The sequence below is a fragment of the Adiantum capillus-veneris genome, chromosome 17 (genome assembly GCF_014529385.1).
Source record: "Adiantum capillus-veneris isolate H3 chromosome 17, ASM1452938v2, whole genome shotgun sequence".
Lineage (NCBI taxonomy): Eukaryota > Viridiplantae > Streptophyta > Polypodiopsida > Polypodiales > Pteridaceae > Adiantum > Adiantum capillus-veneris.
The window spans coordinates 58,493,752-58,506,979 of NC_140947.1; the positions used below are offsets into that span (position 1 = coordinate 58,493,752).

General features: G+C 43.5%; 2 protein-coding genes across 2 annotated transcripts; both read left to right on the forward strand.

The window, feature by feature from the left end:
- Window positions 1–3,199: 3,199 nt before the first annotated feature.
- LOC147437311 (uncharacterized) lies at window positions 3,200–5,288 on the forward strand. The gene is made up of 3 exons (XM_086485919.1): window positions 3,200–3,839; window positions 3,936–3,984; window positions 4,094–5,288. The coding sequence occupies exons 1-3, from the start codon at window positions 3,561–3,563 to the stop codon at window positions 5,209–5,211; spliced, it is 1,446 nt and encodes a 481-aa protein (XP_086342045.1). The 5' UTR covers window positions 3,200–3,560; the 3' UTR covers window positions 5,212–5,288.
- A 4,286-nt stretch (window positions 5,289–9,574) lies between these two features.
- On the forward strand, window positions 9,575–11,790 carry LOC147437312 (uncharacterized). The gene is made up of 2 exons (XM_086485920.1): window positions 9,575–10,626; window positions 10,967–11,790. The coding sequence occupies exons 1-2, from the start codon at window positions 9,811–9,813 to the stop codon at window positions 11,276–11,278; spliced, it is 1,128 nt and encodes a 375-aa protein (XP_086342046.1). The 5' UTR covers window positions 9,575–9,810; the 3' UTR covers window positions 11,279–11,790.
- The last annotated feature ends 1,438 nt before the right edge of the window (window positions 11,791–13,228 follow it).

A 13,228-nucleotide genomic window follows, 5' to 3' on the forward strand; every position in this document is an offset into this window, starting at 1 on the left:
TCCGTGACCTGCTTTCCTAGGGCCTTTATACCTGCTTTAGCCCTTCATCATGCACCTACCAATATCACAATGTTGCATTGCATACTTCCCAGCGCAGACCAACTTTGGATGCACCATCGACATTGACGTTTGAGTGGCAACTGGCATCCGTGGTTGGCGGTGCTAGCATGGTAGCTTATGCCGAGGGGGTTCTTATTGTGCCTATGGGCACCAATTTTTTTTATTGAGGAGCTAATAGCTTGAAAGGGTTGACACAGTGCCGTGACATCCCCTCCAAGCTCAACGAAAAGGCTCACACAGGTTCTATCATGCAAGTGAATCTTGGAATAGCGAAGGGTGCACACATGCCGATTTTCTAAAATAAGTGGATGAAATAGAAGTTCCAAAAAAAATCATGTAGGTCCATAAAGGGTCTTTTTTGGTGTCTTTTTTGGGGAGCTCTCTCTCAAGTGTGAGGAAGAAGAACAAGAGGAGAGATCTTTGTAGTACACAATAGAGGTTGTAAGTGGTTTTGTGAAAAGATAAGCTCACCATTGCCCCATTTTATGTAGATTCCCCACCCCTCTTTCTTTTTTTCTCCTATTTTTCTCAATGTTGCCAATGCTGGCATTGGTGTGTGTGACCCCGAGGGGTGTATTGTGCAAAGAGAGAGAGAGAGAGAGAGAGAGAGAGAGAGAGAGAGAGAGAGGTTTTAATGTGTGTGGTTGCAGTGTATAATCCGCATTTGTGAGAGTGTGGTGTGCTTCCAACCTTTCCAAGGTGTGTAGGTGTGTGTTGTCGTACTGTGGCAGACATTTGCGGCTAAAATGGTGTTGCTTTGAAAGATAATCTCACTGGATAGGGGTGTTTTGTATATCCTGGGCTACAGAGAGACATTTGTTTTGTGTTTTGGGTGTGTATCCCGTTCCTCCTTTCCATCTTCTGGTGTTACGGCATGTTAAAGTTGGAATGCATATGCCCGATGAGCGACGACAAGTGTTTTTTTCCAATTTTGGCGGCTTGGGTTTGAGGCCTTGGAGAAGCTAGAATGTGGTAAACTCTGTACAAATTGATGTAAGTGCACATACACATAGTACATGTGCTTACATGCTAAAAAGGCTTCATGTGTGTATTCTCTCTTCTGAAAATCGGGGCAGGTGCACCTAAGTTCGGCCCTTATGTGGACATCATAACAACTCTCTGTCAAGACACAAAAAACTATGTGTTGTTCACTTTCCAGCTTCTATTCCAAGAATGTTGTAACCATGTCTCCACTTGTGCTTCCTGCTACTAGATCCCCCCTCTGTAAGACTAAGAAATATATTGTTGATGTTTTGTAGTATTGTTGCAAAATCTGCAATTTGAAAACCACTTTGCACTAGGCTATCACTCTCTTCCTTTGACAGTTTAGTTCTAATATTCACTTGCCAAAATGTTGGAACGAAAAGTGATAATTTGACTTGTCTCCATACTCTTCGTGTGTGGCTCATGTCATGATTGCAGAACCATATCCATTGTGCAATTGTCTTTTCTTTAAAAGTTTTCTCAGACCAAAAACATGGTGCAACCAATCCCACATGATGTCTCTGTAATTTGTTACCACAATTTTCCTCCCTTCCATACCAAAATATTTCCTCACGCAATTGGTTGGCATCTTGCATATAGCCCACTCTTTGCATGCAGCTTTGACCTCTTCAATACACCTTTCTAAATCCTCTCCTTGTTTCATTCGAATGCTCTCTTCTCCTCCATTTTATACATCCTGTATTGTCAGCCAATTAGCTCCAGCTTTGTCAGACATGAATCCAACAAACTCTGGTGGGTCATGACCGCATCTCTCCATCAGTGAGTTCAAATTTCTTTAAAACAAGGGTTGTGGCTCCTTGTCTTAGTCTTTACATTCACATATTTCATTTCTCAAATCTCTTGTCCCTCCTTGCCTCATTCGATTGACAAGTTCAACTCCTGAAGGAGGTCCTTTCATAGACATTTTGAACACGTAATGTTTATTGTTGGGCCCACATTGACCAGGGAAACAAATTCCATGAAAGAAAGAAAAAACACACCATTTTTGTAGCAGTAGTGTATTGGCATATCCATCACCCACGACCTGACCCTATTTTGATTTCTCATTTAACACAATTCTATTGAATCCCATATTCTAAACAAGTGGCATCATTTACTCAAGGAAATGGTTAGGCTTGACATCAGTGGCTTCCAAATAATTTTCTTTCGCCAAAGATTGGAATAACATTAGCTAAGCAACTAACATTTGTACATTTCTAGGACTACCCTTTTCAATCTTTAGAACTGTACTAACAAGACCATGCACCTTTTCAAGGGCTGCCCTGCAAGTACATGGCTGACCTTATGGCCATGCACCCCAAGATGGATCAACAAACATGTTAGCTCAAATGCATTGTGTAGTCTATGGCCATGTTGGTCGATGTTCGTCGAGTCCAAAGGTGACCGTCGGACTTTTGGTCCATCTCAAGCATCTTTTTACTATCGTGTGCTGGAGGAAGCTCAAAACAAACATTGCCATTGTATATAGTTGGGAGCTCATCTACCATTTTGGGAGGTCCACAAACATCTATAGTTTGTACAACGTGCAGGATTTAGCTCTATCTTTCATCCATGCAGTGATGGATGTATCCTTTGAATACTCTTGCATGGTATGCTCAACTAAACCCTGTGTGTGTAAGAAGGCTATTGGTGCCTTGGTTGTTTGCACTATCTCCAAAACAACTGCATTTGCATCTTCATCAGTATCAACATTTAAATGTAATGGATCAAAAATTTTGATAAATTTTGTATTTCCATCATACTTATATTGATCCTCTCAAAGATCACATCGCCAACATATTTACCATCGTGATATCCATGCCATTATTGAGAGGCGTAGAATAGCTGCAACAAGATTATTTATAGAGCAAAAGATTGACACCATGATGCAGTGGCCCCATGAGAGAGTTCATGTGAGAGTACTTAAAAGGCCAGTCCTCTGAGGAGACCAGGCTTTTGCAGATAGATCACTGCATGGTCCGGTAGGCTAGCTGCGGCGGACCTGCGGTTCCCATTTCTGCATTTTTATCTTCATCTTTTGTACTTTATGTAGTGGACATTTGGATCGTATGATGATTATGATGTAACATTATGCTTTTTATAGACATAAATAAACATTGCGTTTCATCTCTCTCTCTCTCTCTCTCTCTCTCTCTCTCTCTCATTCACTCTCGGGGACATCAATGTTCGTAGCAGTGGACAACATCTCGCCCGAGTCATGGGAAGCATTGCAGAGAATCCTTCTCTTTGTCATTGGGCCAGGTAGCAAATTAGTGTTGCTTACAGCCCGTGCCCTTGACACTTTAGTGCCTGCACTAAAAAAAATGCAAAGTAATTGCGTATGTGATAGCATGCGCATGCCCAGTATAGACGAAGATGAAGCTACTAATCTCCTCTTGGAAACAATGAGCCTAGGAGGTGATGGCCTGGGGCAGAAGGAGGAACTAGTGGTGCGCAATATTCTGCGCATGTGTCGTTTTAAAAGAAGCGATTACTAGCCTTCAATTGTGAAGAGAATGGGTGTCATGCTGGATAGCAATGAGGGAGACGTAGATGGTTGGGCTAGAGACCAAATGAGGATCTGGAGCTCATTCAAGGACGAAGTAATTATGGAGGCATACATGGAGGCGGTTCAATGGCTCATTCTGAAGAGCTTCAAGGATTCATTGGATGAGGAGCTCCAACGTCTGCTGTTTCTGGATGTGGCTCTTTTTATTCAACCTTCTCATCTTCAAGACAGTTGGTCCATCCTAGGCTTCATGCACGGAAGAGATGAAGCAATTGTTCGGAAACTGGTAAATTGTAGCATTTCTTTAAACTTTTGTTTTGTTGAGCAAGGGAAATTACTCCAGGCCCGTATTCCTATAATTACTGTGGCATCCATGTAACAGGTACGGCGTCTTAAAAGGCTTTGCTTTATCGAGGCAATTGGTGAGACTGGTAGTATCCGTGTCCATGATATCTATGTGGACTTTGCCAAAAGTATCCAAGAGGAAGGGTTTGTATCTTGGTCTTATGTGATGATGCAATGTTACCGACTCCGATGCAGGCCGGGAAGTTGACCTGGAGCTCATGGAGAAAAGGGGTACAAAAAGACCAGTACGAGCCATGATCTTAGAAATCGAAGCAGCGCGTAAGACAATTTACCTGAGAAATTTCTCAAGCTTGAAAAGTGTCGTCATCAAAAATTGCAGATCGTTGGTGAAAGTGAAAATTGCAGGGTTGACCTCTCTTCTGATTCTAGACATCATAGACTTTGACAGGACCCCGCTATTGGAGTCCAATGACCTTGATGGATATGCATCTGTGCAGAACATGAAGAGTCTGTATCTAATATCCTATGGTGATCGCCATGTAGGCTGTAATTTTAGTCCTGCTGTACCTGCATATACAGGCAGCTCCATAATCAATCACCTCCGCATGAAGCTGGATAAGTATGTCCCATCTTTTATGAAGCAGCCAGGTTATGATCTGGGAATTGCGAAGCACATGACAGGGTTGCAGGTACTTTGCTTGTGGAAAACTGGTATCAAGTGTGTTTGTGATATGAGTAGTTGCTGGCCGCTTTTGAGAAAACTTAATATAGAGGAGTATTGCCTGGAAGAATTCAGACTTGGTGCCCTCCCAGCTTTGGAATCATTTAGATTCTTTGATAATGAATGGCCTATACAGAGTATGGGAAGGAAGATAAGGTTGCAGGGCAAGGACTTACTCGACGGATGCCCAAACTTGCAGGAGCTAGAAATTTGGTCCACATCCTTTAATGAGTCTTTTCAACTCATGAAATCAACTTGGAGAGGCATGGGTACGTTAAAGCTGCTGCAGCTGGAAACTGGCGAGGAGGTTCCACTGCAATTTTCATCTGCAATGCAAACCCTCCAGGCTCTGTCTCTTATCCTTTGTAAGAATCTGGAGAGAGTGCATCTCTCTGCTGGCTTCTTGAGCCTCACACATCTCGAAATAAGTGCGTGTGAGAAGCTGGAGAGAGTGGATTTCGACTCTGCTGGACTCTCGAACCTCGCACATCTCGAAATAACTGAGTGTGAGAAGCTGTGGAGAGAGGATCTCTCTGCTGGCCTCTCGAGCCTCACACATCTCGAAATATATCGGTGTGAAAGCGTTGTGGAGGTCAAGCTTGGCTTGCAGGCTGTGCCCAACCTGCGCTAATTGAAGAGCCATATGCTTTAAAAAAAAAATAAAATATAGCAAAACTCACAAGAAGAGGCACTTTTTAAGTAGCATAGGGGAACACCAATTTAATTGTTTTTTGTCAAGATGTAACTGCTATACTGACTTGGCACTGTGAGAAAGGAAATTGTGTTTGCATCTATTTTTGTGTCATACATGTGCGGAGAGAGAGAGAGAGAGAGAGAGAGAGAGAGAACTGCAGAAATTGCTTGCTCGACGCCGGCTGTGTTCGGGAAAAGTGTGCCTCAGCTTAGCCTTGAGCAAGAAGGAAAAAATTCCGCTTGAAATACATGAAAAATAGTGTAATTTTGTAAAAATACTGAATAATATTGTAAAATTTCCGGTTCAAATTTGTCTTGGAGGGAATTTTGTATGTGTGTGAAAATGAATTTTCCCAAACACCGAGTCGACGGTCATGCATCTTGCGCTCTCCTACATGGTTTGCCTCTCACAACACCTGAACTAGTGGTGGCAAGTGCCATGCAAACACACACATAGATCCAGTCCCTGGACTAGTTGTAGCATTAATCTATACTACAGATAAAAGGGCTAAGGATTTCGCCGCCCCCCCCCCCCCCCCCCCGCCCTTTGACATGTGGCGCCATTTGCTTGCTCTAGCCAGTGGCGACTGCAAACCTGGCAACACAGATACAGTCACTGTGTACACACACACACACACACACACACACACACAGAGAGAGAGAGAGAGAGAGAGAGAGAGAGAGAGAGTCATCAAATCTGCGTGCAACGTGCTCTGGACAGTGGACTCCTCACTACTCAGCTTGCACGGTTGACGGGGGCCTGCATGCACGTGCTGAGACTGCTGAGAGCACGCGAGTTGCGGCATAGGGTTGCAGGCGACTCTCTCTCTCTCTCTCTCTCTCTCTTCTAACTGCTGCAAGTTCCAGTGTTCGCGAAAAACAAACATAAGAAATTCCTTTTCTTGAATTTGCCAAAGGAAAATGCGCAGTACCAGCCGGACATGGTCTAACCTCTTTGCTCCGGCAGGTGTGGACTGCAGCTCGGCAATACAGGCGGCTAGAGCGCAGAGAGAGAGAGAGAGAGAGAGAGAGAGAGAGAGAGATTGATTTGCGGCCAGTGTTCGAGAAGAATCATGTTTCCAAACATACAAATCTTTTCCTTGCACTTGCCAAGAAGAAATTTTAGAAAATTAGCTTTATTTCTCAAGTTTTTATACTATTTTTCCTCTATTTTGGGGTGGAATTTCTCCTTTTTTACTTCTCCTCGACCGGCTTTTTTGAAATTGAAGATGGCACGATATTAAACTGAGACATATTTTTCCCAAACACTATTTGTGGCATTTGCCTGACTTTGTTTTCCTTGCGACTGTCCATTTTTTGTCTTCATCATTGGCGGTCGCAATTGCTAAGCAACACGGAGTGTATATCAAAGGTTGTCTCGGTAAAGAGGATCAATCGCATCCTTTAGAAATTGGACGCCTTCTTTATAACAGTGTTATACCATAAGAAATTGTGTGTGTGTGTGTGTGTGTATGAGAGAGAGAGAGAGAGAGAGAGAGAGAGAGATGAAGTGGTGGCTGGTGAAAACCAACTTATTATGAGGTTGAGGAATCGAGGATGACCAGTTGCATGAATAGCCTCTGATCTACAAAGCCAAGAAGCAGAGCCTAGGACTGAGAGGAGTTGTCTTGGTTGTAGCAAGTTGTAACTTGCTAAGTTGCTACGACTCACGAGTATGTCATGATGTTGCCCATCAATACCATGATGTAGAGCACGAGCAGTGCAACTAGCATGGTAAATGTCTATTGCAGCTCACGCATTTGGAAAGGTATATGTGCGTCAAAGAGATGAGATTCCATGAAGGGCTGTTGAAATAGGATCTACGGTGGCGGTGCATGGGTCCGATGTTCTTGGTCAAAATTTGAACCAGTAATTCCACTAATACTTGAGTAAATTTCCTAGTTTTCTTGAGAGCACTCTCAAAATACAACCGGGATTTTACATTTTCAGCCGGTCAAAAATACATTCATTTGGACCCCAAGCACAATTGTATAAGGGTATTGTTGAGTGGGTAGGGGTGGCACGCGGATCATAAGCGGACATCAGTGTTCCGAAAAAATCTTTTCTTGAATTTACCAAGAGGAAATTTTAGAAAATTAGGTTTATTTTTTTGGTTTTTAGACTTTCTCTTAATTTTGGGGTGGAATTTCTCCTTTTTCCCTTGCTCTCAACCGGCATTTTTGGGCATTGATGGTTTGATGAGCTCCATCAAAAGTGGACGTCGAGAGAAGACATAGAGATAATCACTTTAAGGAGCTTTTCTCACTTTAAAATTACATATCACATATGAGACTAAATTCACACCTATATTTAGGCTTTCCACATGGCAAAAGAAGACCCACTCCAAAGGACTTAGCCAGTAAATGAGCAAGAACAAGCATCACAGACATGGTGACTATTGAGAACACCTAGCAAAGGAACGAAAATGGGTCGTGTAGAGTAGCTGTGCTGTGCGGGGAGAGGGGGATGGAGAGATATGAGAAGCCAGCTACCTGCACAAGATGGCAGAGTCAACCCCAAGCAGACAGGATCCAAGTGCCAACTTCTTGCAAGCATTGAAGGAATGTTGAAATAAGTAAGAGAGAGAGAGAGAGAGAGAGAGAGAGAGAGAGAGAGAGAGAGAGAGCCTCATGCCTCGAGTTCAGGCAGAGCTTGGGACTCCTCATCAACGGCCAATTGATTATTTGGAGCCCTTCAAATACCCCCAAAAGACAATTTCTGCGTGGCCCTTCAAATTGTCAAAATGCCCTTCAATGTTGGAAAAAGTGTTTTTTAAATGGCATCCCGTTTAGATTCTCTCATTGCGCGTACGTTTTAGTGGGCACCTCCAAAGACAATTTCTGCGTGGCTGATTATCTATCAATACAAATGCTAAAGCTTGAATTTGGAGATGAATTGCTTCATTGGTTTTAGACATACTTGCCCTTTTTTGTGACCTAAGCACTAAAATAACCAATCTCACTTGCCCAGAAATAAGAATTAGAAAATCTTGAACAATCCAACCAAAATAGATACAAAGGTATTTTGGGAATTTTTTAAATTTGAGGGGTATTTTGGGGATTTCCACAAATTAGAGCGGATAGCTTGGCGTCTTGAGAGACTCGCCGTCAATAATAGGAAGCTACTCGCGCGCACAGCCACTTCGTCGCCATAGAGAGAGAGAGAGAGAGAGATCAGCTGCAGTGCTTATGTGTGTGTCGCCGTCGATAGAGCTCGACGTGTAGGCTTTGAGAGAGAGAGAGAGAGAGAGAGAGAGAGAGAGAGAGAGAGAGAGAGAGAGAGAGAGAGAGAGAGAGCACTCCGCAATACAGCTGGAAGCTTTGTGCGACGACCCTTGCCGAAGCATCAGCGCTTCGCATCGGGGGAGGGTTGCGAGACTCCACCTGGATTTCCTCGGACCTATCATGTAAAGAGACAAGCGATAGAGAGAGGGAGCCAAAATGCTGGCTATGACTGCTTGCAGAGGCCATGGCTGCCTGATTACATAGAACATGTAACATGGGGTTAAATATGGGGCACCTAAAATGAAAAAGTGGCTAGGTCCCTCAACAAATAGATTCAAATCCCCATAAACTAGATCAGAGCCCTATGTGAGTAGGGCTAAGCACTGCACAACAGGCGAAATAAATTAAAGTGTACCTCACTCGCAAATTGGAACAGCTACCACTAGACAGTAGGTGACACTCTTAGGACAATAGGTGACACTCTTAACAGTTGAGGGTTTGAGATATGGCAGTGGATATCACCCTGAAAGACCTCTTGGTGGTGTGAGCTACACTTTCTGAAATGCTAAAAGTTTAGGATGGAATCCCCTCCATTTGGTTCTTGGTTTTCCAAAGTCTACCAAGAGTTACAAAAAATTAGGTCTTCAAGGGCGAGGGATCCCCCCCCCCCCCCCCCCCCCCCCCCCCCCCCCCTTTTACACGTGGCGGGTTCTCTTTGATCCGGCCTGTGTACACTGCAGCTCCGGCTACACAGAGACACTCCGTCCGAAGTTCGAACTCTGAGAGAGAGAGAGAGAGAGACGTTGACTGTTCCAGGAGCGGGTGTCCGCGTATAGAGCAGGTACAATCGAGATCTCAGACCGAGCTGAGTTAGAGGGAGAAAGAGATGGAGCCCTTGATGACCTTAGCGTGACACGAAGGCAATGCCCGAGAGAGAGAAAGTGAGAGAGAGAGAGAGAGAGGGGAGGGAGCGAGACTCCTTTCTCTGCAGGCAGTGCCTACGAACGCTGTGTGTGTGAAGAGAGAGAGAGAGAGAGAGAGAGAGAGAGAGAGAGTCGGTGGCATCCTTGGCTTCAGCACGAGTGGGTCGAGGTCGATCCAATACTTTCCGGCATGCTTCTGGCCATGCACGTCACACCCAAAAAAGTCAGCCAAGGTAGTATAACCTTTACTACAATCACGCCGAAAGTGTGGCCGCCACAGAGATGAAGTGAGACAAGGAGCCTGTCAGACTTGGAGAAGACGAGCCATGTGCTTTGAGAGGTGTTGAGGAACTGAAGCTGCTAGAGGTTTTGAGAGTGAGTTGCTGTTCCATGGTGCAGCAGAGTGGGCCTAAATGGCTCATTGGTTTGACTCTCTTGAAATTGCTTGTCCTTAAGCAATATGCAACTACATGGAAGCAACAAAGAGCCTGGGATTACAAAAGTGAGGGATTAGAGGAACTAAGGTCTTTGGTGCATCTACAAATTTGGTCGGCTGGCAGAACTGCTCCTATCAACCTTGCAGACCTTACGAATCTGACGAACTTGACTATGCAGGGAATGGTGTCCTGGGAGGGCCTGGATAACTTGAAGAGATTGGAAAGGCTTCAGTTGCATTCTTCAGATGATATAATATTGGAGTGTGCATCCGATGAGGATGATGAGACAGTGCAGAATTATGACGGAAGTGGGTGCCCCCCCTGCAGATTAGCTGAGGCCCGTGTGTTGAGTATTTTTCCACAGAATCTCAGATCCCTGAATGTGTCCTGCCTTGAACACCTCAGACGCCTGGATGGCATTGACCGCCTTATCCATCTTGATGACCTTCGCTTGGATGCATGTCCCATGTTGGAAGAGCTACCTTCCTTGCATGCCCTGCAGGAAATGGAATGTCTCTGGATAAGAGAGTGTGTGAAGCTCAAAGGTGTGAGGGGCTGTGATGAAATGAGAAAGCTGGTGTGGGTGGAGTTCCAAGGATGTGAAAGCATGGAGGAGCTACCGTTAGTCAAGGACATCCATGCGCTCCCGTGCAGCCACCCGCTCTTGACAGAGCTTTCCTTCGAACGTTGCAGGTTCGCGAGGAATAGAGAGTTGATGCTGGAGTGGGCAGACGTGTGTCAGTTCCTATGGGAATACTATTCTCAAGAGGTAATTCACAAGAAGATTTAGAAATTTTCTCATGTAGGAAAACGGAGTCTTTTCCAGTGTTTTCACACAATGAATAACATCATGAGCTTCTGCTCGAGAGGCACCGCATACCTAGCTAGGTACGATTGGGGGCAGGGGACCCCCGGGCCCCCCCCACCGGGCCGGCGGTCCCCTGCCCCCAATCGGACCTAGCTAGGTATGCGGTGCCTCCCTCACAGAAGCTCATGATGTTGAGGTAAGTCACAATGTGGGAATTATTGTGAGAATTTGTCCAAAACTATAAGTGAAGTTGCGTCTGATAATTGTTTAAATGTGTGAATGATGGTTGGTTATGATGCAGTTGAGGGTGGAGGAAAAGGAGGAGGAGGGGCTGAAGGAGGCGATGCTGTCATGCTTGCTGAAGTCGCTCCCCGTCGATCAGCACGGTTGCGTTGATTTTGGGGATGAAGAGGGAAATACATACTTGCTCAATCCGAGTCAGAAGCTGAAGCATGCAGGGATTGACTGGCAGAAACTGCAAAGACGGCTGGAAGCGAAGCTGAGAGGCAAGGCGAAGAGGGAGATAATCCACCAGTTTCAGAGGCGCGACACATGGTTGCTTCGTTTTCTTGAAGACATTCTTCCATCTTCCCAGGCTCGCCACGTGGCATAGGAAGAGAACGGGTGATCCCGGAAAGTGGGCCTGATGAATGCCTGCGGAAGGTGAACAGGCAGGGCAAGTATCAGGTTCGCCACGGGAAGAGAGAGAGAGAGAGAGAGAGAGAGAGAGGAGTGGAAGCTGCCTTGGCCTCTGAGTCGGCCTCCCAGCTTATCAGCTCACAAGAAGATTTAGAAATTTTCTCATGTAGGAAAACGGAGTCTTTTTCAGTGTTTATGAGCTTCTGCTCTAGACGCACCGCATACATAGCGAGGTGCGATTGGGGGTAGGGGACCACCAGTCCCCCCACCGGGCCGGCAGTCTCCCCACCGGGCCGGCAGTCCCCCGCTCCCAATCGTACCTAGTTAGGTATGCCGTGTCTACCTCACAGAAGCTCTTGATATTGAGGTAAGTCACAATGTGGAAATTATTGTGTTGTCCAAAACTTCTTGTGCAGCCCTACCACCCCATCTCCTCTGCCTCTGTTTGATCTTTGATTAGCCGTCTCACTACAAGTTTTAGACTTTTTCTTAACCTGAGAAAAAAGGCACTTTGTTTACCCATTTTTCTATTGTCAACTAGATCAAAAAGTCAGATGAGTGTAGATTTTCTTTTTCTCTACCAAAAGTTATTTTCCTATGCATATTTTTATTACCATTAACTCAAACAATGGACTAAAGGTGAAATATTCGCACCTGAATCTATGTGAAAAGACATCTATATTGTTTGTACCTAAAAATATATCACCCAATGAGCATTAAAGTGCTTTATTTTTTTCATTTATTTTTTGTTCCATCTATTTATTTGAGTAGGAATATCTTTTTTATGGAAAAAAATTTCACTTTATTCTATAAACTGATTATTTTGACGATGACAATTTTCATACTTGAGAATATTTCATGATATAAATTGTCAATGCCCTACAATGTTTTACATGTGCATTTTTTATGCCATAAATTTTTTGCATACAATTTTTTTCCATGAGGATTATTTACCTTTTAGCTTAGAATTTCTATTAATTATGATATGAATTTTTCATATCTATCACTATTTTTACGCTTGCACTTATGACAAATTACTCATTTTTTATGGAAATGTTTTCTACCTAGCAATATTTCACAGTATAAATATTTATAATTGCTAATGTTTTACATGCATATTCTTTATGTCATAAATTTTTCATACCCAATATATCTTTTCCATGTGTATTATTCACTCTTTAGCATAACATTTCTCTAATTGTGATGTGAATTTTTTATACCTATACATTTTTTCACCATTTTTGCAACTGGTGTTTATAAAAAATTGACACGTCTAAACTATTCGCAACTCGAAAAAAGGCTGTATTGTGTTAAAACAAGTGTTAAAGCTCACTTTTCCATGAAAATATTGACTTTTCCATTGAGTATTGTGGCACTATGTCTATGAAAGGGTTGGTTTTTTTTTCATTTATATTTTTTATCACAGTGAAAAGAGAAATTTTTCTATGAAAACTATTTACTAGTAGATTCTTCCTACGAACAGATATGTTTCACGGTGGAAAAAGTCCATTAAATACATTCTATCTGTTTGTAGTAAAGAAAATATGTTGCTATGTACCTTGATATACTATATTGAATAGGATCCATTATTTGGATATCGTGATTGAAGTATGCATATGATCCGGATTGCTCAACTGATGAACCTCATATACACACTACTTAGACTTTTACATTGAGCAAAACAGAGGCTTTAATGATAAAGAGACAAATGGTAGTGAAGTTTGCTAGTGAAGTTTAATCTAGAGTAGTTCGACGTCATCTTGACCAATGTCTGCTCCTTTGTCCTTAGCCAGCTTCACTTTCTCGTTTTGAAATGCCCAATCCACCAAAACATCCAATGTCTCGAGTCCTTCATGCAATTTCTTGAAGTCAAATGATCCCTTTGGAGTGTTTTCGCTTGAATTTCTTTCAAAAAGTCATCAAG

What these genes read in the sequence shown, in the direction of transcription:
- LOC147437311 (XM_086485919.1), top strand. Translation starts at nt 3,561, where the DNA reads ATGGGTGTCATGCTGGATAGCAATGAGGGAGACGTAGATGGTTGGGCT. An exon ending in AAGCAATTGTTCGGAAACTG is followed by an intron (nt 3,840 to 3,935) that starts GTAAATTGTAGC and finishes TCCATGTAACAG; the next exon opens with GTACGGCGTCTTAAAAGGCT. An exon ending in CGAGGCAATTGGTGAGACTG is followed by an intron (nt 3,985 to 4,093) that starts GTAGTATCCGTG and finishes ACTCCGATGCAG; the next exon opens with GCCGGGAAGTTGACCTGGAG.
- LOC147437312 (XM_086485920.1), top strand. Translation starts at nt 9,811, where the DNA reads ATGGTGCAGCAGAGTGGGCCTAAATGGCTCATTGGTTTGACTCTCTTG. An exon ending in GGGAATACTATTCTCAAGAG is followed by an intron (nt 10,627 to 10,966) that starts GTAATTCACAAG and finishes GTTATGATGCAG; the next exon opens with TTGAGGGTGGAGGAAAAGGA.